This window comes from Pseudopodoces humilis, chromosome 6 (genome assembly GCF_049639895.1).
Source record: "Pseudopodoces humilis isolate 2021_Gansu_Grassland_sample_001 chromosome 6, ASM4963989v1, whole genome shotgun sequence".
Classification (NCBI taxonomy): Eukaryota; Metazoa; Chordata; class Aves; order Passeriformes; family Paridae; genus Pseudopodoces; species Pseudopodoces humilis.
This window is the reverse complement of record NC_142205.1, coordinates 41,047,102-41,072,510: the sequence shown is the minus strand read 5'-3', so window position 1 is coordinate 41,072,510 and position 25,409 is coordinate 41,047,102. Positions and strand designations below refer to the sequence as shown.

The following is a 25,409-nucleotide window of genomic DNA, read 5'->3' as shown; positions in this document are numbered from 1 at the left end:
TGTTCAAATATTACTTCTGCATACTCACTACAATGACACAGTCAACTTCCTACAATAGTCATAAATTCAAGTGCAGAGCAATATGTGACCAAGCTTGTATAGAGGTTTTACTGTCACTGGCACATATTAGCCTTGGGTTTCAACCTGTTTGTAGTTTGTAGTTTCAGAGCTGCTTCTTAGCATTACTGCTCGGGATTCTGAAGATGTGGGATTACCACATGGTTCTGTGATTGCTGAGGGAAAAAACACCTAGTTTTAAAAGAAAAAAGTCCAAGTCACAAGTTAGTAGAAATTAGAGACTAACATTAAAAGTGTACCCCAGATATGTCAATAGAGAGCAGACTATAACATTCTTGTCAGCTCGTTTTTGCCTTTTAACATTTTAGTGTGTTGTTTATGAATGCAGGTAAGTGAGACGGAGAGGTGATTTGACAAATACTGGGGATTTGACAAGTACCATACCTCAGCAGGGAACAGTCCACTGGTATATGAGATCTGATGTCTTCATCATCTCCAAAGGGCTTTTCATTCTGAATAACGAGTAACACATTTCTCACAGGTGACAGAAAAGGTGCAACGCTAAAGAGGAATTTCAGTGATTAAGAGCTGACCTGAAAAATGGATGTAGAGTTGATACTTCGAATATAGAAGCCGACATGAAAAAAAAAGGAATAGGAACACCATGAGAATAAAAAACAACACTGAAGTCAAGGCTGGCATTGCTTGTGGAACAGATGGAAGAGGTGGTAGAGGAAAAGCGAGAGGATCAAGGCTGGCTATTATAGTCTAAAGCAACAGTCCAACACATTTGAATTAGCTGTGTTCCACAGAGAGAATGGGGAGTAAAATATGAGGGAAAATAACTGTGGAGAGAAGGAGATTCTGATGGCAATGCATTTGAAAACCAGATGGAAATCAGCCAGGAAAGGAAACAGCAAAGAAGAGGAGAAGTAGAAGGTAGGCAGGGGAAAAATTAGGACAGGAATAAGAGATGTATCCCTTGGATCTGAAACAAAGCCATGGAAGTTTTTTATACCACTGGAAGAGAAAGAAAGATATTGCCAGACAAGAATCAGGGATTTAGCACGCATAGTCTAATCTGAAAGTGTTCCTTTTATGTTTTTCCAGAGGCTTAGCAATGTAATTTGCGATAATCTCAGCAGAAAAAAATTGAAGTAATCTATAGCAGATTTTCCACACACATGATTTATTTAGCATATGCTTAAGTGATTTTATTGGCAAAATAAATATAAAATTTTCTGCAAATAGGAAGAATACAAGTAGCTCAATAAAAAAAGTAAATCCCAAATTGCTATAAATTTCTCATAACAGTTAGCTAACATGGTAACAAACTGCACTGTCACAGCTAGTACATAGCAAAGGGAGGTGAAAGCTCTATGATTATTGCCAATTATTTTACATCAGTTACACCAGAAGGGTCATGATGTTGCTTTTTTCATCATCAAAATGATGAAATAGAAGGTAGCTTAAGCTACTCCTTAGAACGTGTCCTCCCCGGGTGTGTGTGCAGTTAATGGGAACGGTACATGTTTGCTAATCAGAACAGGAAGCAGAATGAGCGTGGAAGATCAGGACATACTTTTTATTTTTAAAAAGACTCTTGAGATCCAGAGTGAACATATGGGACTACCCACTTCAAAATAGATTTGGAACTTTCATTTCTATTTCCTCTTTATTTACACTTACTGGTATTTGAAAACGTTCTGTAGGTTTCAAAAATCCAAAGACAATAATCTTTATTGAAGGGAAGTATTTATTGATCAGCCATGGAATCAAAGGATTCATATGTTGGTACAGCATTTTTGCATCCTAATAATTCTGCACATTTTAAGATTTTTTTTTTCATTGAAGAAGATACAGAAAATAATAGTGAATATAAACCCCAAATGTTGATAGAAGTCCAGAAGGCCTACTATAAACATTTAGTCTGAGCTCTTGCCAAAGGCCTTCTCAGAATTTAACTTTTTTCAACTAGGATTTTTAGACGAGTCTGGTTTTAACTGTGCATTCTGCAGGGCTAAGGAATTCATTACACTGCTCAGCATATGACTGCATGGTCACTGATACATTATTAAAACAGCAAAACAAAAGATAAACTTTATTTCTAATCTGAATGTGATGAATATCAGCATTGAACAACTGATTTTTTTTATTCCATCCATCTCCTCGAGTGTTTTGTATTGTCTAAGTTACTTTCCTGAAGCATGTAGTCCATGTCATCAAGCCATTCCTGAACTATTTTTTGGTAAATATATGGAGTGATCGCTAAATATTTCTGGGCACAAGGCAAAAATTTTCAGTTCCTCAGTCTTTTCCAAGTTTCTTTCTGCATCTCATATTCAGCTGATGAAACATATGAACATTTAGTTGAACTGCAGCCACTGTCTCAACCAGGATTGTGCCAGGATGAATTGCAAAGGAAATGTATTCCTGATAAATTTTACTTCTGATTAGCACATATATCAGCTCTTTTTTAACTTCCTCACCACCTTCTGCCTTACATTCAGAATAACCATTGGACAATATTAAATTGTTAAATCAAGTGTAGCTGTGATCCTTTGCAGTAAGTAGTAAACCTCTCTTGGAGTTCTATGGAATCAAGATTAAGCACTTTGGCTTTTCAGGGGTCTGACATCTTATTATTTGATATCTGGACTTCTGTCATCTGCCATTGTTTACATTATTATTGCACTGCTATGTTCCTTTCAACAAGTGATGGATGCTTATTATTAACAGTCTTTCCATTGATGCTTTGTTCACATTCTGAACTAATGCATTTTTATATGAGCTCCTTTCAGAAGAATGCATATAAGAATATAATCTTCTGCTTTCAAGAATACAGCCCTTTCTTACCTCTCGCAAGATTCTTTTCCCTTGAGAAATAAGTATTGAATGTGATTCCCAGTAATGCAGTCTGATTTTCTCATGCATAGTGTTAATGAGTATGTCTATTCTTAGTACATGGTCATAAATTACTATCGCCTATAAATTGCTTTTTTCTCCTTTGCCTGCTTGCATCTTTTCGATTAGCATAGGATTGTTATAAAAAGTAGAGAGTTGAAGAAAACTTTTTTTTTGTATTATTGACATTTTTCACTATTACTAAATTCTGATTGAACTATTTCCTTGCTGATTGATCCACCCATGCTGTCCTTTTGTACTTAGTAATTTCAGTTGAAATCTTGTATTTTTCCCTGGCACATCAACAGTGGAATATGGCCACATAGTTTGACTTTTTTTTCCTACATATTTTGATGTGATAATACAAATTTGGAGTAGTACATGCAGGGGAAAAATATGCATTAGAAAATCAACAACCATTATTTCATTTTTATGTTTTACATCACCCAAATCTTTTTTATATTTTAGTTCATTATGCAGCTACAATATATATTGGAAAATATGATTTTTATGTTTTGTTTTAACATGTTAAAATACAACCTTTAAACTGAGATCTTTGTTTAATTTTAACCTTACTTGTTATACATAAAGGGATGGTTTGGTTCTCAGTGAAAAAAAAAAAGTATACAATTTATCTGTGCTTCTGTTAAAGATTGGCAGTTTTACACTGAAAAATTTATTAAAAATAAATGTCTGTACATCTCATTGTCTGGGATGCAGTGGGGACTACCTGGATACAAGCTTTCCCCTGACAGCTTAATCTGTTGATTCTCACAGTGACGCTGCCTGCCCCTTTCACAGAATTCAATAGTTGTCTTTACCATGCAGCACAAAATGTGGCTTCTGGGAGAGACTGGGCTGGGGGGAGAGACAGAGGAAGGGCTGTAGCAACTCTGCCATTCCACCCAGATAAGCCCATGGGGGCTTTATGCTTAGGTTGTTAAAGCTTGCTCTCTTTGTCAGGCTCATCTCATTTTGTGGGTGAGAGAGAGAAGATGAGACAAGTACAGAAAAAAAGCTTGTACAGGATTTCCTGGTGAAATGACTCAAATGAAACAAAACTCATCATGAATTAGTGATGAGTAAAGGGCCTCAAATTATCAACTTCCTATGTGTTCAGGATATGTACTCATATTGACATCTGGATACCTGAAGCTTCAACACCCTCCTCCTGGAAAGGAGAATTAAAACAATTTAATAATAATAATAATAATAATAATAATAATAATAATAATAATAATAATAATAATAATAATAATAAAATAAAAATAAAAATAAAAATAAAAATAAAAAAGGAAGAAAAAAGGGGAAAGGTAATTAATTGCAAGATGAGTATCCTTTTCTATGTGGATACTTCCCATCATTGTTAACTAAATATAAATTAATAAAAAATATGCCAGAAAATTATTACTTAATAGCAAATTCATTGTCATGGTCACAGGAATGCTACACTGCCTTTTCTTCTATAAAAGTGTGTGTGTGGTGCACAGCAACAGACTTCATGCCAAACTGAGAAATGTTAAATTTAGCTTGCAGTAAATAGCATGTCTAGCTAAAACAGCCGGAACCCATCTTGGAAAGGGGGGAAAAAATAATAAAAAAATCAGAATAGCTTTAACTCTTTCTGCATATTAACTTCAACGGTTTTGGTACAGCAGCTAAAAAAAAAAAAAAAATAGAAAAAATGCTTTTCAGGTGTATTTGCAAGGAGGTTCCACACTGGAGAAGGCCGGTGAAATAGATAGATTAGATAGATTAGATAGATAGATAGATAGATAGATAGATAGATAGATAGATAGATAGATAGATAGATAGATAGATAGATAGATAGATAGATAGATAGATAGATAGATAGATAGATAGATAGATAGATAGATAGATAGATAGATAGATAGATAGATAGATAGATAGATAGATAGATAAATGAGCGGTCTCGCAGAAGCGAGGCCGCTGTCCGCGGTGCTGGAGGGGCGGGGCGCGGCGCGCAGGGGGCGCGGCGGGCGCGCTCCCGCCAGGGCCGGTTCCGCGCAGGCGCCGCCGCCGCCGCCTCGCCGGGAGCGCCGCCCGCCCGTTGAGTGCGAGGAGCGCGGGCGAGCGCGTGCGAGGGCAGGGCAGGGCCGGGCCGGGCGGCGGGAGCGCAGCGGGCACCGCCGGCATCCCCATCCCGCTCAGCGCCGGAGCCGCCGGCAGCACCGGAGCGGCGGCGGCGGTGGCGGCTCGGACACCGGCTTCTCCCGCACCCGCCGCGGGGCTCTTCTCGTTTCTTCCCTCCCGTGGCTCGCTTGCTCCCGCCGGCCGCTCGCCCGGAGCGCACGGGATCTAATTTGCTGACGAGCGCGCTCCGCGGAGGAGAAGGAGGAGGAGGAGGAAGAAGAAAGGGCTGTTTCCGTGGCTTTGTGGATGCTCTACTTTTCCTGGAAATGCAAAAGATTATGCATATTTCTGTCTTCCTGGCTCCTGTGTTGTGGGGACTGATCTGGGGGGTCAATTCTAACAGCATACAGATCGGTAGGTGCCCGCATTTGGGGGGGACCCCGCTCTCCTCCCGGCGGATCTCCCGAGCCCTCATCCCCGCCGGTGTCACTCGGGCATTCCTGTCATGTCGCCGCGCGCCCAGTCCCACCGCGGTGCCCGCCAGGCGCCAGCGAGCTCCCCTCGCCTTTTCCCCGGCCACGGCGCCCGGCCCCCGCGCTCCCCGGCACGGGACGGAGCCGCGGCCGGGAGCGCTCCGGCACCCGCGCCCAGCCCGGCCCCGCGGCGGGCAGAGACCTGGCCCCGGCGCCGCTCCGCCGGTGCCCCCGCCCGCCTGACGCGTGTGTGTTTCCCTGCAGGGGGGCTGTTCCCGAGGGGCGCCGATCAAGAGTACAGCGCTTTTCGGGTAGGGATGGTTCAGTATTCCACCTCGGAGTTCAGGCTGACTCCCCACATCGACAACCTGGAGGTGGCCAACAGCTTCGCCGTCACCAACGCCTGTGAGTAGAGAGCGCTGCCAGCCTGCCGTGGCGGCGGGGGCGGGGCGGCTGCGAGCGGTGCGGCGGGTGCGTGTGTGTGTGTGTGCGCGGGGGTGTGCGGGGTACGCGTGTGTGTGTGTGTGTGTGTGTGCGTGTGCGGGGTACGGCTGTGTGCGGGGGTGTGTGCGGGGTGCGGTGCCGCCGCGCCGCCGAGCAGCTGCGGGAGCGCCCGGCCCCGTGCGAACGGGGCTCGGGGTCTCCGTGCGCCCCCCCAGCCCTCCGGGAGGTGTAAAATGGTTCCCGGCGGCTCCCCCCGCGCGTTACGTAAGGCTGCGCTGCCCCGGGGCTGCCCGCAGCGCTCCCCCGCCGCCCCGGGGCTGCCCGCGGGCTGCGGAGCGCCTCGCAGGCGGTGCGGGCTAGCCGGGGCCCCCTCTGGCCAGCAGCCGAAGGGTGCGGGGCGGGCGGCGGGGGGCGATCAGCCATTTTACGCCGCGCGGTGCTGCGGGCTCCATCTCTCCATCTCGCCGCCCGTTCGCCCCCCGCCCGGCGCGCTCATGGGCGGCCGCGCTCGCCGCCCGCTCTGCCTCGCCGGGGGCCCGCCGCCCCCGCGGTTCTCCCCCCGGGCGCCTGGCCGGCTCCGCCCCCGGCTCGGCAGGGCCCGGCCGCACGCGGGCCGCGGGCGCGGAGCACACGCGTTGCGCGGCAGGCGACGGGGAAGGGGGGGCGGGCCAGCGCGGTCGTGGTAGAGGGCAGAGAGGAGCCCCCCCGGGCGGGGCGCCGCGCCCCGCCGCGGGGTGCGCTTCTGCCGCCCGGCCCTCGGCCCGTGTGACCCCACGGGTGCCGTGTGAACCCGCGGAGCGGCGGGGCCGGCCGGGCGCGGCTGGCAGTGCCCGTGCCCGGGCTGAGAGCGGGGAGCCGCGGCCGGCGTTCCCAGGGCGGTGAGCCGTGCCCGCCTTGGGCCCGCTGCCCTCCCTGCCGCCCGTGCCCGCTTCAGGCGGACCCGGGCTCTCCGCAGCAGCGCGGGCGGCAGAGATGCGGAGCGCGCTCGGTGCCGTGCCGGGCGCTCCCGCCCAGCGCCGCGCTCCCCCCACGCGTTTCGCCGTCCCTCCTGGGAAAAAGACCTAAGGGACTCTGAATCTGGAGGTTAGCTGTCAGCGGGAGCAGTTTCCCTCCGTTGGTGACCTTTTTTTACTCCCCCCGATTCGGCTACCCTGTGGGGTGGTGCTGAAGAGGGGCGGCTTGGCACAGGCGCTGGGATAGGTGGTGCAAGAGCTCAACTGAAGGAGCTTTCAGTGGCACGTGCGAGGGTAGGAGGGTATGGAATCCATAGCTGAAGGAAAAAAAGGTCAGAGCATGTAATCAGACACAGTAATGCTAAATTGTTAATCTTTGCAAACTGCTTAGATAGTTCTTCCTTTCTCAGATAAGGGGGGTTTGTATCAACCAGAACCACATGGGGTCTTTATTTGCAGATGATGTTACTTGGACTGTTGATGAAGTAAGTGTAGCAGTTCATAGAGCGTTCTGCAAAAATGTGACCGGTTTTTCTGCGTTCCTCAGTTCTGTGAAGTTAACGAAAACCTGAAAACAGGCTTTGCAAAACACCATTTTTTTTTTCCTACTAGCAGTAGAGACAAGCATAGTCACCTTGTCTTTGAGAAACTAAAGGTTACATATTTTTCTCCAAGACCATCAAGTGCTTTTGACCGGCCTTTGAGTACATATATTAGCTTTGCTCTTGTCTCTTTTGGAGAACTTTTACAGTACTCAGATGCTATGTGTAGGCTGTAGACTGCAGTGGTGGACTTTGAGGCTTCCAGCAGAAAGGATATGGATGACATCCATGTGTTGGATTTTCCTTTGTCTGAACCCTATCCAAGGCTTCAATTTTCAAGCAGTTTGAGGAGCTCCAAATTAAGACATGAACATGTACTTGTTTTTCATCACCTCAGTTACCACTGATGTTTCAGTTAAGTTATCTTATGCACTGGATTTGACTAGTGAAGCATATGCTAAAAATATGTACAGTATTCTCTCAATTACGTTCCCAGAAGGGTTTGAATGGAGAACAAGGAGTTCCAAAGACAAAAATTTGGTGTACAAGAAGTAGAATTTAGGAGCTGATTGCAGAGCACTTCATGCACAAATGGTTAAAAAGAATCCATCTCTTTTTGTCCCCTCTATGTTTATTCTCATCTGAAATACTGAACATTCTGCAGGTTGTTTTTGTTAGGGGTTTTTGAGTTTTTTTGTTTTGTTTTGTGGGGCTTTTTTGGGTGGAGAGTGTTGTTTTGATTGATTTTTTTTTTATTATTTATTTCTGGAATAATGTTCAAAGTACCTGTGCCCAAAACCAGCACTATGAAACAATGCAGGTGTAAAAGAAAGTCACAGAAATGTAGGATGATATGAATCTGAAAATGCTTCAGTATTTATCCAGGTGTTTCACTCCAACAAGGCGATTGTCCTGCATGGAAATATAGTGGCAGGCTTATGCCATAATAGAAATGATGACCTTTTTCTGCCCCAAATCGGCACGGTAATATTTTGTCTCTTGATTTAAACCCCTGAGCCAGCCGTGTTTCAGGCTGCAGAAGCTCTGGCTGGTGTGGCAGAGGTGGGGTGCAGCTCTGCTCGCTGGTCCCAACCTGGCACCCACAGGTGGCAGCTGGCAGTGCCTGGGGTCCCCTGCACCGCCCCACCAGGGCTCAGCCTGCCTCTCTCCCACCCCTGGTAGCCTCAGGGCAACAGCACACTACTCCATCTGCTTTAAAAACAAACAAGCAAACAAAAAGCCCACTGTAAAAATATGTGAAAGTCTTCAAACTAATTTTCAGCGCTTGCTCAGAGTTTGTTGATGGAGGAAATGTTTTTTATTCGAACCAGTGGTTTAGGAACCATTGGGTTCCTAAACTTCAGAAAAGAGGAGATGGTCACTTACCCCTGAGGAATGCTCCAAACAGTGATACTACTCAGTCATTTGAAGGTGGCCAGAAAATGGGTGTAGAAGTGGAGAGAATGCTCTGTGAGCAGGTAGCCTTAACCTCATGTAAAAACTTCAGTGGGTGTTTCACCTCAACACCGAGAGATCGTGTCTGATGTGTGCCATGACAGCAAATCGGGCCACAATTCTACTGATTTTGACCAAGGTGGATGGGCCACCTTCACATAACCTGGGAAAGGAACACAAGTCAATTATGTTAAAAAGTAGCCATAAAAAATAGTCACTTTAGTTTGTTGGACTGTTGCATCTCTGCAAAGCTGTGTTGACAGGTCACTGGGAGTAGCTGCTGGAATCTAATTGCAGTTTGACACTTGGTAAATCAGCATCACTAGGAAGCCTAGTGGTTTGGATTGAGGGCGGTGCACATTTTTTTCTGAGTAATGGCACAATTAAGAGCAGGTTTCCTGCCATGACTGCAGTTGTAGTTTTCAAGAGAAATAGGCTGGGCTTAGCACTGTGTGAGAATTCTTAATTCATTCTAACAGAACCTCCTTGGTTCTGTTTGGTTTAACAGCTGGAGCAAAGGTACAGCACTGGAGGTGATTCATAGGGCAGAATGGAACATATCCAAACCACTGGACTTCGTTGTCCTTTAGCACAGTCTAATTGAGTCTAGTCTAATTGAAGGAGTGTGGACCATCAGTGATACCAGATTTTTTAAAAGCTTTTAATTCTGTCAAAATAAGAAAGAAGGAAAGTGATGAAGTTCTTCCTCTTAAATCTCCCTAGCCAACAGCTTCAGGGGTAGCTCTATTGTGCTCTCACGTATTTTAGAATTGAAAGGATATTGGAGTCTCTTAAAGAGAGGTTTCCTATGGAGCAATATAAAACTGCCATAACGATAACAAGTTTTTCGTAAAGTAGTTTGAGCACAGAGGTAATATATGTACAATCTCGGATGTTTAATCCTGCTGGCTCAAGAGTCAGTGTTGAGCTTTACTGTTTTAAATCAAGTCTTACAGCTCTGCAGGGATCACTGCACCATGACGTTGTGACAAGGGGATGCTGATTCATGCATAAACCTTAGATCCTTTCATTATATCTTCAACCAGCAGCTTTGAAAACCTGTAAATATCTGGCATGTTGCAACTTGAGAGTCATGGCAAAGGTTTCCTCAACCATTTTGGAATATAATGCTACAGCTTTCATTCTTAAAGAAATAGCATTGAGCAGATTGCTGCCAAAATGCTTAAAGAATTAGCAAAAATAAATATCCTTTAATGGGAAGGATGGGAACAATTTAGACGTGTTTATTTGAATCAAAATTAGTGTGGATCAAGCCTAAATGTATTTCACAATAAATTATTAGAACTGATTTTAAGGAAAGGAGGGATTTATTAGCTGCTTGTGTTTCAGTTCATTTGTATTCTTGGTCCTTCTCATTTCCTTTTCGCTATAAGACATTTCTGAGGCTCAGCGAGCAGATGTGGAATAGGTTCTGTGCCTCCTTGTAATTAAAATGGTGAGGATCAGATGAGTTTCTGCAGTAAAATGATACAATATAACCAGGATGTTGCCTCCCGTGACTTTTCTTCTCTCAGAACATTTCTCCTCTCAAAATTGATCGCGTTAGCAAACTTTAAACATTCTTCTAGTCCCGAGAGTTATGCATAAAGAAACCTGGGGTATTTATTGTGTGACAGGGCTGTCCCTGCTGTGCATCTTTGTGCCTGACCATATTCACACAGCCATGATCCACAATATGGGCAGATACAAACCCAACAGTTTTCTCTTGTCTGCTTGATTTTCCACATCCTTCTTATGTGATTATTGCAATAATTTTGTCCATAATATCTGAAATAATTTACCATGCAGTTTTGAATACAGTATACAAATATATATTTTACTCTTAGAAATCTGAAAGTGAGTTATGCTTAATAGTAGTTTGTGAGTAGTTTGGCAGTCAAGCCTTAAATATGTCAATCAAGCTTGCACATAAACCAATATTTTATCAGTCAATCTCTTCAGTATATGTGTTTATATGTAATTTTATTCATATATACTATATGAAAATATATTAATTTCTTTCTGTTTATGCTAATGAAAATTTTAATTTACACTGACTTCAATAGGTGTGATTGCACATAGTTGGGGATGTACTTAACTCTTTGTGTACATAAGACTTCCTTTACTATCCTGTATGTGTTATGCACCCAAACCAAGCACCACTGCACTGAGTGATGCTGTTACTGCTGGTTTCATTAGTTCTTTCCTTCAAGCTTCTCATGCTTAAAATATTTTTGAGAATTAAGGCATATTTAGCAGATAAATAATTCCTTTTGAACAGTTGATAATTACTAGGAAAGTATATAATACCTGGGAACATATTAGTTTAAAAATGCATTAAACAGGTAAAGACTATTCTATTTCCTATTATCATTATTTTGAATATTCAGATGTCTTAATTTGTCAGGCATCTTCTGTGGAGACAGGATTAAATTTTTAAAACTATTTTCTTAATGAAAATATTATTTTAAATTAAATAACTAAAATTAAAATCCTACATGCTGATAGGACTAATTTTCAGGAAACTAAAAAGAGGCCATAACCCACAGTAAACATAAATGTGTATAAGTACATATATAGATAGATATGTGTGTATACACACATGTATATGTTAGTGTATGCACATATATATTTAACAGAGTAAACAGCAGTTTGTTTTGGTTGTCAGATAAATCAAAAGCAGGACATTGGTTAAACTCTACAATCCATTTTCTGAAGCAGATTATCTGAGAGCACTTACTAGTAAGCTAATTTATCTCTTTAAGTCATGTTCTCATGCCTGTGAGCCAGGGGTATAAATTAAAATTTTTTTCTACTGGAGGCTTGTGCCCATATTCTGGAAGCAACATTGCAACAATTCAAGCTAAGGAATGTCAGGTCAGACTGAAAATAACAATGAAGAGATACCTAAATGGGAAAAAAAAAATACAATTGTATAGATCATACTCTCTCTATATATATATGTGAATGGTTTCATCTGACACTTAACTGGAAGTTTTGTTTCTGAAATGAACAAGATTTGTCCCATTATTTTTTAACTGATCATTACATTTATTAGAACATGAATACAGTGGCATCTGCGTTTAGAAGACTGTGGACAAGGGATTGATTTCTCTTGCCAAACAGGTTTCTGAACAGGTATAGGGCAGAAGTCTCTGTTTTTATACAAAATATATAGGTTTGTGGAGCATCATTGTTATTTTGTCTTGAAACCTTAATGTTTTCATTTGGTAAGTTCATAAAAAGAATTTGCATTGACTACAAATGCATATAAAGTGTAACCTTGTTAAAACTGAAAAGGGAGCTTTTATTTAAATTAGTAAATAATTTCAATAATGATTTTTGTATGACTAAGCAATAAGGAGTGAATAAAATAATCAGATAAACATAGTGAAGGCATACTGTGAACCAGCTCAACAGTAAGGAGTGCAAGCAGGTTTTAAATAACCACATGTTGAACAAATTTGTACTGAACCTTCTAAAATCAATAACTGTGCTTGCAATACAGCTATTGTTTTTATTTGGGTGCACTTACAGAGTGGCATAGCTGTCTTTTGAAATACTGTTGATTTTTCTTTATCTATCTGTATGTAGGACTACCACAGAACATTTTTTACTTTCTAATGCAGCAATGCTGTGCCTCCTTGCTTAACAATTATTCCACCACAGATCTTTGATTTTTTTCTCCTTCTTCTTTTTTTTTTTTTTTTTTTTTTAATTGTTTTAAGAAAATTCTCAAACCACTCAGTTTATGGGGAGTTTATCTTCCCACCCACGAAGTCCCCATTTGGGCAATGAATATAAAGAGTTAACATTCCTGTCCTGAACCTGATTTAATGCACAGATACCTAATGCATTTTCCAATGGCTAGTCACTTTATGAAAGTGTGAAAAAATTTTTACAAGATAGAGATATTCACTGTGATTCTACAGCAAGGTGTGGTTCAGCTCCTGCTATTACAATCTCCCACCACCTGCTCCCAAACCTGTCTCGGAGAAATTAATGGGAATTTTTTGAGGGTTGAGATGTCACATACAGTTCAACTAAAGGTACAGACTCAAGATTAAGAAATACCTTATTTCGTCTCTAATCTACTGTTTTATTTGATATCAGAGGAAAAACATTCACTTATCTGGAATCATGAGGTTGATTTGTATATTTGGAATGCTGGCTCTGTAATTGAATTGCCAGTCACTTCAGTTAGTCCATGAACAACTTACTGGGTTTTATTGCACATGGAAATACCATCTTCATTACTTAACTACAGAAGATGAGTGTGTTTGCATTTCACTGTTAATAAAAAAATAAAAGAGTTGTTTGCCATTTGTGTTTTAAAATGGGCATATTTTTCCCCAAGGATTCTTCCAGTGAAGAAGAGTAGGGAAAAATTCTGTAAAATGTTGAAATGCCCTGACTCCTGAATGCACAGTCATACAACTATTAGAAGGGTTTCAGAGCTCTGTAAGGAACAGAAGCTATTATTATAAAATGTTCAAAATAGGTATATGAATTATATATTTTGTTTTTACTATGCTATATCACCTATTCAATTTAATCACAATTTCAGGTAGTTAATATTGGAAAAAAACATAATTGATTTGATGCTGCATTTTTTCAGCCTGCTGTGGTTAAGGCTATCATACTACTAATTTCTTCTCAGTGTAAATGAGTTTAGAAGTTTGGAAACATGGCTTGGGCTGGAAAAAATACCTTTGTTTTTTACAAAAAGTGTGAACTGACTTTCTTTCACACACTTTGGAGATTACAAACAACAGATTGTTTCTAAGTACATGGTATGATAGAAAATTTAAATAGCAATCTGATAGGTAATGCAAAGATTTTTCTCATCATCTGTATGGGGAAGACTGCTTTCAGGGCTCATGTCAGCAACAGGGCGAGAGAGCTCAGCAGAACAGCTTTGCAACTGCTTTGCAGCATGGAGAAGGGATTTGTTTTCTTAGGTTTTCTGCCTTTTATGAATATATTTGGAAGCTGTAGGCCTCTGGTTTAAATCCATAAAATTAAAATGCTAATATGCATTACCATCCCATGTAATGTGGAGCTAAATTATTTGAATGTGTTGTATTTCCTTGTATATGTGTGAACTATCTCAGAATGTCTGCAAATGTATGCTGATGAAAGAGATTGTGCAGCTCTGAGCAAGTCAGATTAATTTGTTCAATAATCTCATAAATCTTTGAAATTGGGGTTGTTGAGGGTTAGCTTGCTCAAAATGTTTCTTCCCGATACTAGTTATGAGTTGTTTTTGACAAAATGTCTTCCAAGCCACAATGCTGATTTTTTTTTTATTTATTTTTTTTTATTTTCCCCTCTATGAAAGTCGCAAATTCCATTACACTGTGCTATTACAGTCTCAGAGGGGGTTCTTTGTACAAATGTGAGTTCTGGCAAGCAGCAAAACGTTCCTGCGTGACTGTACCTTGGGCAGAGACCTACTGATATTTGTGAGTTTATTCCAGGTGTAATATTTGGTGAATAATTTGCATGGTTAGTGAATACCAGGCAGATGCTTAAGTCAGCTACACCAATGCTACTTACAGCAAAAGCAGAACTGATCCACAGTGGAATTACCAGAAGTGGTTAGGAGAATCATACAGGATTATTATTTTATTATTTTATATTATTTTATTTCAATTATTTTATTTCTCTTGTCCATGTCAGGGAGAAGACCTGAATTTTAACCCATTGTCTTTCAATTTCAAGTGAAATGCCCTTAACTCTTGTTTTGATGTCAGAATCTCTCACTGTTTCTTACTCTTTATTTTTCCTGCCTTGTTTAATTTTGATTAAAAAAACTTTAGCAATCCTTCATTTTGCCTGATGCAGGGAGGAAAAAGTAACTTCAGGGTTTTGGGAGCAGGAAGACAATTTCTTGTCCTTTGTTGTTATGATAAAAAAACTTGGTTGGAAAATTCAGTTATATCAATTTAACCAATTGCTCAATCAACAAATATTAATGGGCCAGATTTATGCACAGATTTAAACTTTTGAAGCCATTTTGACTGAACAGTTGGAAGTTTAATCATATAAATTTATTATATTGAAAGGCTAGATGGATTTGAGGGATCAGGAAAATGAATATGAACCACTATATATTATATATTGCAGTATAAGTGTGGTTTTAATTTCACTCACATCTGCTTCATCTGAAGGTGCTTTTATTTGGTGAGAGTGGAACGTGCTGAAATTCTGCAGAGTCGTGACTGAAAAGTCATTCAGTGCTTTTTACCCGCTAATCAGATTTGTTGATGTATTCAGCAGCCCCATCCAGTGATCTGGAATCTAGAACAATAACAACAGGCTATTTTCACCCAACCAGATAAATGCTCAACCCTCTGCTAATGGTAGTAGGAACACAACCAGATCCAAAAACTTGTATTACTTACTTTTTCTGTGTAAATGAGGAAAAATGGATTTGGCTCTTTTGTATAGGGGAAGAGGCAGGGGTTAAACAATTCCTAAAAAAGGCAATAATGTTTGAGAACCTATCCAACCTACACAATATTTTTTGCAAACTTTCTGGAACATAAGACCCCGTGGTTGATTAGTTGGGGTTTCTTACTTATTTTACACTTTCCTTAAGTTCTTTGTCAGGTTTCAGTATGGCAGTCTCAGGAAAATTATTAAACTGTTTCAACTCGGTTTAAGTGTTATAAATAAAACTGCTATCTAGAAATGGAAGAGTTTGGCCTATGCATGCTTGTGTAGGTGAAGGGAAAAAATATAATGTTTATTCCTCTCCATTTTCTTGCATTGGGTCTTGGATGTTATTAATGAAACCTTTGCATAAACTTGAAATTTAAATTTTCTCTTAACTCCTTTTTTTTGCTTTTAGTAAAATGTGCTTTACCTTGACTGTATAAAACCAAGTAGCATACTTCTGCTTTAGAAGTAAGCAAGCATCTGTGGGCTGCAAATACTGATTTTGGTAGTTTAGTGGAGCACTTATTGTTTCTTTGACCTTTTCTCCTTACTTCTATTTCAATATGATAAAACCAGAATATATATTTCAAGGTCTCTATTTGTGGAGGCACTTCTAATTTACCTGCAGTTAAAATTCCTGAAGACCTAGTTTGTGATACTCACACTATTTTGTGTGACCTCAAGGGGCAGCTCTAGAAAATGGGGGTGTCAAAAGTTCTGTGTCACATCTGGCAGCCTATGAATGTCCCTCAGGTACTCCAGCGTTTGAAATGGTGCTTGGAGCGTGTACTTTGTAACGTCAGTAATTTCCTCAGTTTCATAAGAAAGAGCAAGTCTGCAACCACCCAGATGACTTTTAGGAACTCTGACATTTTTGTAAGTACTGTTGCAATTAGTTGGTTTTTGTAGAGGAAAACACAGATCATATTTAGTCATGATTTAGACATTCAAAATAAATACAGATTCATGGATGGTATGTGCCTGTTCCAACACTCTGAAGAACATCCAGAGTTATTACATCTAGTTTTGTTCTTCTGGGAATGCAAAAAATATTACTTCAAGATCATTGTTTGCCTTTCTGTATGGAAGGGTTTTTGGCTTCCTATTGAACCCATGACTATAGAGGTTCTGTCAGTGTTGTGACTCCTGGCGTTACTTTTTATTTTCTGGTACACAGAATCCTGGTTTCCTGTGCCAGTGTTTCTGGCTTGATTTTGCATTCCAGGAGCTTACAGTGTTCAATTTTTGCAGTATTTCATTGTTACATGACATCTTGAGATGTGTATGTTGCAATACATAGAAGCCATTTTAAAGCTAAGTATCAGCTGCCTTAAAAAACAAATGTGTTAGGAAAAATGTTCACTTGGCTTGTTCCTCTCTTCATATTGGTCATAAATTCAACAATATCAATTTATTTAATTCCAAAGTTTCTTTATTTCTTCTTTTGTTTGTTTGGCAGGGTGTTTCTTTCTTCTGTCCTCATAGTGCTTAAAGCAATTCACCAAGACTAGTGTCACTACTACTGGATTATTAAAAAGACTGTGAAAATAGTTATTGTGCTAATTATTTAACTCTGACACATCAGTGGCTTCATAGCAAGAAATTTGTGCCTTTAAATTTGTCTTATTTAGTAAATGTCCTTTGAAATTTCCCAATGCAGCTAGCAATGTTCACATGGTTAACTTAGTCATATCACTACAGATTGCTTAGCAACTTCTGGTTTGTGCGCTGCAATTGAAAAGTATTTTCTTTTAATCTATTTTTTTCCCCTTCAAGAAAAATTGTGGTTTTTTTTTTTTTTGTAGGGTTCTCTTTTTCTTCTTTTATTTTTGCCAACTAGCTAAATGTACCAAAAGTAGCTTTTTCAGCTGTTTCAACCCTAGTCCATGTCATTAGGGTTGTCTTCTGATTTTGAGGTTTGATTTTAAGAGCTCCTTGCTCAGTGATTGATTCTACTTAGGATATAGATCCTTTGGGTGATAGATGTAAATTGGGTTTTTTGTTTGTTTCTCTGAATGCCTTAAGTTCTTGAACTCAAGACATCTCATCTTGTTAAAAAGCATTTTTTTAATTGTGTATGACAGAGCAAAGGAGAGTCTGTAATTTGACAGGCCAGGAAGAGGTGTGCCTCACTAGCTGATATGCTGGAGGAGAGTTTTGACCAAAGAAACCTCATACAATTCAGATTTGTCCTATACATCCTTTAAGACGGGGCAGATGTGCACATTTCAATGTTGCTTCTGGTGTTTCTGGGGATTTCTCATTCTATAATCCTTGGTGGCTTTATGTACTTTTGATGAGTCCTTACTAGCTGTGGTGAGTCTCCAGTTCTCTTCCATACAGTAGGTCAGGACTGAGCAGTTCTCCAAGGGTTCTGGAAGCTGTGGTGTGTAACACTGTCATGTTACACATGTCAAACTGGGAACGTTCAAGAGTCCGGGTGTAGGTCAGAGATGGAGCATCCATCCGTGTTACCCAGTCTCAGGGGTGTGAATCAGTTGCCTCTCAGTGAAATTGGCTACAGCACCTAATGGAACAGACATCAAGTCAGCCTAAGTGGCAGAGAGCTCCTATTTAAAATCTTCCAGATGAAAGGGTCAAAGTGAAATCTGCTCCTCTCTCCTATTGGGTGACCAACTGCAGCTCTGAGGCAAAGGAAGCGGCATTAGTAACCAGCAGCTAATTTCTGAGCGGTAATGGGCTGAAGCACTCTGGGTGTAATGCTGCTTTGGGTGCTGTGCTGATCTGCCACCTTTAAGTTGGAGTAGTCCAATGGTGTAGAAACAAGTGAGAGAGTTTGGGAGCTCAGAGGCTGGTAGAGAAGAGGAGCCGACTTTTTGCCTTATCTTTGAAACAAGTTTGGGCCAGGGTTAGAAGGGTATTTTTAAACATGTAAAAAGACAAACAGTTATACTCTCAGGTCTCCTTTTCTCTGGGATGTACTAACCTTAGGGTTTCTCATTATACTGAAGTTCTTAATCTTAATTTGTACTAGTTGACCTGTAGTTTTGAACTTGCTATTGTAGCAGAAAATACGGGTTGTTGCTTCCCTTTGGAGGAATTGCCTTGTAGTTTTGGTTTTTTTTAATTAGTTCTATGTTATGCTGGAGGTTCAGTTGGTAAGATTTGCTTGATATTTTAGGTGGCTGTTAAGGCTGTTTTTTAAGTTGCACTGGCTATGTTCAACATGGTACTTGCTCTTCCCATGGGTCTCGTCACTTGTTTCTAGATTACATTCAAGGTAGGGAGCTTAATCTCCAGAGGTCTGCATATGTTTAGTTCTGGCTATGTGGGTAAAGATTTCTTCTTGTTTAGCTGTCAGGACAGCTACATTTATGGACACTTAAGATAACAGGCACTAGATTTAAAGATTAAAAACTGTTGACAGGGTGTTTTCTATTATGGATGCTGAGCTTTCAATATGATTTTCATGATGCGTCAGACAGCCTGTTTTATCCAAAGTATTTACTGAAGGAGCTTGTCAAAAAAAATGAGAAAATTAATTATTTTTTTGAGTTTTATTTTCCTTTCGGACATCAGGTAAAATAAGATTACCTTGCTTTTTCCTGTATAATCTTCATGCAGGGAATGATTAATTCATATCATGGTCCAGTTCTCTGAAAGAGAAAGTAGGAGATAGCAGTAAAGCACTCTGAAATTTTTTTTCTTCCCCTTTTCTGGATTATTGAGCACAAAGAATGGATGCTCAATTTAGGGTAAAGTTTATAAGAAAAATAGTTCCTGTTGCCCTTTAGAGGCACATAACATGTGTTATATACTACGCTGATTTTTCATTTCCTGTAAAAACAGGAAGGAGCATTTCAAGGAAAAACATTTTGAGCAAGTTTGTGCTTACAAACAAAACAGTCTTGTCAAGGTCTGAATTATTCATACATCGGATAAAAAGTGAGCAATTTAAACCTGCAAGTCTGAATAAGAGCATGAATAATTGTAGTGCTATGCTGTTAAGTAGCAAACAAGGGCATCAAAAGATAAATGAATAGAACAGCCTTGTTCTGGTGTGCCTATACCTTTTTACAGGCAATGAAATAACAAGGATCACAAAATATTATGCAGCTCTCAGGAATAGGTTTACTAGATTTTTCTTGAATATCTCTATTCAATTGATGTAACTTGCTCTGACAGCTATTATAGGGCTGAATCCTGAAAGGTCCAGAGTGGCATGCCAGCAGTAGTTATCTAGAGTTGCAAAAGGTCAGCAGCACGGTGATTCGCTGGACTTGTGCTAGCCTTCCCCCTGCATCTGACTGTAGTTCATCCCATTTGCTGCTCAGCCAGGTAAGTATGAAAAACAAAATAGGTGGAAAATATTTGGTATTTGAGATTAAGAATGAGCATTATGCAGAGTTCACACACGGCTGAATTAAACAGTGAGTTTTCTATTTCTGAATTACTACAGCTGATGTCAGGTAGAGGCTCTAGTTCTAAATCTTTGGCGGTCTCCACTGGATGCCAGTGCACACAACCATTTTGTCTTCTGTGTGTCTGGATTTCCTTCCCATGCAGAATGGTGTTTTTGAAGGGACTGTCAGTGCTCTGTCACCCTCCCAAATGTCAGCAAGAGCTCGTGTCCAGACCAGGAGTGCTGTCCGGGGTTCCTGGGGCTGCTGAGCACAGGTACTCAAAACTGAGTAGATGCACGGTCCTTATTAAAAGCATGCTGTTTGCTTAGGTGGCACTACTAGCAGCTCTGAATGATTAATTTGGAATACATCAACTGCTTAGCCTTGAGGAACTATAAATAGTAAAAAAATATAGAAATTCTGACAGTTTTCCTGATGGAAATACTGTTGAACCATTGCTTGCTCTTGAAGGCAAATATTCTTCTGCAGATTATTTGAAAACATGAAGAGAAGTGTCATTGAACAGAATTGTCTAGACTGAAGGTCTGCAAATGCACCCCTCCCTGTCCCAAAAATTATTCCTCCTGAGATTCATTATCTTTGAATCTTTAGCCATATATCTTCCCACATAGTGAATGTCATGGAGATTTTCCTTTTTTTTTTTGAGAAATGGTTAATTTTAATTACATCTAGTTCTAATTCATAGTGAGTTGTAATTACATTTTTTTAAAAGGAATAATTTCAATTAAATCATCAGCATTTCACTGAGTTTTTTGATAAAATGGTAGGTAGCAGGTAGTGATTCTTCTAAAATACCACCTTGATGGTATTTCTTTCAAGCTTTTAAATTATTTTCACAAACATTTTAACAGCAAGTGAAGCAAACCAAACCAAAATGTCTCTCTCCAGGAAATATGTAGGTGCATACCATCCTGGTGTGATGATAATCTGTCATATTTTAAGATTCAAGCAACACACAGAGTACAGAGTGGCTTTTTTGTTCACCCTGTGTGCATGGTCAAGAAAATGTGCACAAGAACGAATTTTTTTTCAATGACAATTGAAGCTCATAATGTAGTGGTTTGTTTTTTCTTTAATTTCTTTAATTTCTAATTTCATGTTTTTTGGGAAGGTAGTCATTTTGTGACTGAAAACTGGATTGTGACAGAGAAGAGAGAGAAGAGAGCTCTTTTCCTTGCTACCATGAGCTTAGACTTCCTTCTTGTAGGTAGACATTGCAAGTGGTTGAGTTAAAAGTAGGGAGATGTGTCAATTTAAAAAAATTAATAAATGTGATGTATGTTGTGAAGGGATTCAGAAGATTTATTGTAACTCTTGATGTGTTTTTGAAATCCTTCAAAATAGAAGTTATTTTTAAAAGTGTAAGAAGAAACAAACAATTCAGCTTGAAAATTTGTGAAGCCACATTTCAAGGGCACATAGAAGAATATTTGTTACAAAGCAATATGTCATGATGATTAAAAAATTCTTATTACTTTATATGGTATAAAATTTTAGTGAATAATAGTGTAGCATGAGTTCTTTAAGCTTTAAATAAACTTTCTGAGTATTTATTTTGCAACCTGCAAGTAGTCTTCTCTGACTTCTGATAATGCCCTATAACTTGCTGTCATCTGGTGAGTTTATATCCTTAGTTACTCCAGCTGTACCAGCACTCCAGGCTTGGATCTGTGCCAGCTGGGCAGAGACAATGCCTGGGTGAGGCTTAGGAAAAGTGGAGTCCAGGACCTGTTGGCAGCAGGAAATTGGATTTGGCCTCTGTGTTTCTAAGGGAAGGGTGACTGGCTGTTTGAGTGGAAGTTTCCCAGCCAGAGGCAGTGGGGATGGGGAATGCGTAGGGGCTCATCTTGTTTGCTGTATCACTCTTGTATTCACTATTTTGGGACATCAGGGACTTGCCTGGCATATTTTAGGTGACTTCCAATCTGCCTTTCTGCTTTATGTCCTGCTCCTGAGATTTTGCATATCCCCCCAGTAGAAGAGATGATCTGTCAGAGGTCCATCCCAGGCAGGAGTGAATGGGGGCCATGTGTTAGGAGTGCATCAGTTTGAAATTCTTCTTTGCATTGGAGAGCCAGAGGGGAAAGCCTTGCCAGCGTGTCAGAATTAAGGGCAGGCTTGAGTTCATGCCAGTGTTCCAGATTTCCTGCCATTCACTCCAGGACTTATGAATGCCCAAGAGAGCTGCCAGAAGTGTCTTTTTTTACCATTCTCCTTGTATGACTTAGCCTTTGCTCTGGAATATTTGATAATAGGAACCAATATGCTTCTACATGCATGTTTTGGTAATGCAGAAGATGACTTATTTTATGCAAAAGAATATGCAAAACACAAAGCAGATATTACTGACTTGCTTTACATTTATCTTAATAGAAGGAAATCTCCAGAGAAAGGTGTAACATTGCTTTCCTAGTAATATACTAAATTCTTTTACTCTGGTTGCAAGGGTCTGTGATTTCATGTTGCATTAATTCTCAGGTTTGCTCGTTTGTAAAAAAACTGACTAAAATGAAGAAGGAAAAAATGCAGTTGGGTTATCAAGAAAATTCCATGCACATTTCTGACAAAAGATTCTGAATGTACTATGGTGTATCCTTCAGGGAAAGTGGGTGCAGTTTTTCCTATGCTTTTCTGTAATTCTTATTAATATTAACTTTGAGCAATGCATTAGAGTGGCATTACAAACCCCAGAGCCTGTTTCAGATCCTCGTGCTGCCAAGTTCAATCCATGTGTGAGTTATAGACATGATAGTTTTTCTAGGAGAAAAATACATTGCTATTTTAAGAGCACTCTTGTGTTGTTTGCTTTGCTGTGTTTCTCACCTCATGAAGCATTAACAGAAGTGAAACGTTTGGTATAAGAAATTGATTGTTTTGCTGGGTCTAATTTAGTCCTGAATGTGAACAGCAGTGTTTGCATTATTCTGAAGTTCTGTTGCAACTGTCCCAGTGGTGTGTAATTCTAGTCTGGGATTTGATATTTCCCCCTTAAGAAGAAATATAGATTGGACTGAAGAGTGGCTTTTTGCTACCAAGCTACAGTTTGAGGGCTTTCTAGTATCATTCCTTCATTTACAATAGAGTTTGGTAGGTTTCAAAAGGCCTTGCACTTCTTTGAAGAATGACCCTTTTTTCAAACTGTAGGCAAGGGTTCCACTAGGCTTTGAAAAGGCACTGATTTTTGAAATGGACTTGTCTTCAAGCCTCAGGGATTCTGAGGGATTATTTTGTGGTTTTATTTTCTGTGTGTGGTTTTGGGAATTTTTTTTTTTCATTAAAGTTTTTCTTTTAAATTATTTTCTGAAACATTTAGTTCACATTGTGCTTAAATTGAACAGAATATATATGCTCTGGAATAAATGGTTTAAATATTAATCCTTAGGGAAGACTGGAAAGGGAAATGCCTCTGCCACTCAATTTGCAGCATAGCATGAAACAGGTGAAGATCCTGACTTCAAATACAAGCTATTATCACTCAGATGTAAATTGTGTATAATGATCTCCTATAAATCCCACCATTACAACTCATGCCATTGTAAGTCACTGTACAGAAGACTTCCAATCTGTTTGTGAATCAGTGCTTTTCCTCAAGTCCTGCTATTCATTTCAGATTATTTCATTTTCCTCAAGGGTACCATACTCTTATGCCAAAGGGAATGTGGAAGACGGTGATAGAGAGTAACAGTTCTTGTAGTATTGCATTTAGCCTGATGTCTTATCTGTCAGTAGTTTTGGAGGATTTAAACTCTATAACCTTTTTATAAATTATTTTTTTGCATCAGATGCTGTAGTATGAGCTTTCTAACCTGCAATGACTTTGTTTAGAGCTCCAAAAGACTGTAAACCGGTACTGAAAGTGATGGCTGTGCATTTGGTAACTGTTGTGATAAAGCCCCTCAGCAGTTGACTAAAAACTACCTGGTACTGCAGAGCATCATCTGCATTTATTTGCATTACCTTTGTGTCTGGATGTCCCTGAATGTATTGCAGGGGTATTATACTGGCCATTGCACAGCTTTGTAGTAAGTGTTCTTGGTCCAAAAAGCCCAGAACTGAAGTGTTCAAGAGAGACTAAAGAACTTTTTTGCTCTTATCACATACAGTGTGAAAGAGGATTGGAGGGAGATTAAATTATTTACTCAAGGTCACAATGTTGTCTACAACAGAGCTGGAAATGAATCTAGATTTCCTCAGGGCTGGTGAGAAAGTAAGAATGCTGTTTGACAGAAAAATGCATTGTTTTGACATTAGTTTCCTTTGTAATGAGTGAGGGAAAACAATAGATCAGAGATGTCTTATGGGTGAGGAAAAAAGACAAAGTTGAAGATTGGGAGAAACATAATAAGATAAAATAGGCAGGAAAAAGAGAGAGAAGCATGTCAGAGGTTTTTTATGAAAGAGGGAAAAAATCAAAGTATTTTTTCCTCTGCATGATTTAGGTCCTTGATGTATTGTTTTAAATAAATACCAATTAGGGAACACTTGTCTTTTCGTTATGCTTGTGATCCAGAACTATTTTAGAACTTACATATATATATATTTTTTAATTTTTTAATTTTTTTTTATTTTTTTTTTTTTTTTTGGCATGAGAGGGAAAGGGAAATGAGGAAAGCATAGGCTTTGGTAAAGTTTCCGTTGACAAAAAACGGATGTCTTCCCAAAATGTTCCTGACTACCTCCATTCAAGAATCTTAGGTCATCTCAGTTCGGTTCATTGCTGCATTACACTGCCTTCATTGTATTCCAGAAGGTGCAGAATGAAAATTTAGCTCTTATGTGTCCTCCAGGTTGGAGAAGAGTCTCATTAAGATGCACAAAAAGTAGAAAAATCTGCGGTGTTCCAGGCATATATGCTTTAAAGCAGGTGCAAAATTGCGTTTTCTAGGTGTATTTATTATTACCATTTAATACTAAATTTCCAGGTGATGATACTAAAAAGGCTTACATTTTAATGATAAAGTTACTGTTTATTTTATAATTAATGGGAGTAGTTCTTTATAATCCTTCCCTTGCTGGCATCAGTAATTTTCATATTTTCCTGGTTGTACTCGTGGCTACACAGTAGTTATGAACATAAAGGAATAAGTTTTAGGGGTATGTTACAAGTTACAAGGTTCTGATTCCATTTCTTATTATCTAAGAGGAACTCAGATTGGTTTTGGAATGTTCAGTCTTCTTCCATACACCTCTGACTAGGTTAGCATTAGTCTTTGATTGACCCAGTAAAATTTATGCTACTAACCTTGACTAATGAATGTAAAGGAGAAAGTCACAGGTCTTAGCTGGTCCCTGTGTCAGCAACTTGGCAGTAGTAGATTTATGTTCTCAACTTTGTTACTTCAGCTACCAGATTGTGCTCACTCCAAAAGAAGGTTGGTTCCCTAAATGGTGAAATAATTCTACCTGCTATTTGTTACTATTTTGTATCACTGGTGTTAATTGCAGAAAGCTTGATTAAATTATGTGCATCTGGTCTTGGGGGGAAACAGAATATTCTTTAGACAATATCATGTAGGCTTTTATCAGACTGAGATGGTCTTAAAGGACCAGAAGCTTAAAATACATTAATTCCTTCTAGTTCAAGCTGTGTTTCTGGACTCAACAAACCAAATGTTAAACTTCCACCAATAATAACTGTCTTAGTGAAATTTAATTTTACTTCCTCCTTTTCACAGGGATCAGAGCAGGCTTTAAAAC

General features: G+C 39.9%; 1 protein-coding gene across 4 annotated transcripts in view; it reads left to right on the top strand.

Annotated features, from left to right (window-relative positions):
* The first annotated feature begins 5,141 nt into the window (after nucleotides 1-5,141).
* Nucleotides 5,142-25,409, top strand: part of GRIA2 (glutamate ionotropic receptor AMPA type subunit 2) — an 85,603-nt gene continuing 65,335 nt past the window's right edge. For all 4 annotated transcript variants that reach the window (XM_005517586.3, XM_005517582.3, XM_005517584.3 and 1 more), the window contains exons 1-2: nucleotides 5,142-5,430; nucleotides 5,754-5,894. In XM_005517586.3, coding sequence (XP_005517643.3) covers nucleotides 5,343-5,430; nucleotides 5,754-5,894 — 229 coding nt within the window. In that variant the 5' untranslated portion in view covers nucleotides 5,142-5,342. The remainder of the gene's footprint in view (nucleotides 5,431-5,753; nucleotides 5,895-25,409) is intronic.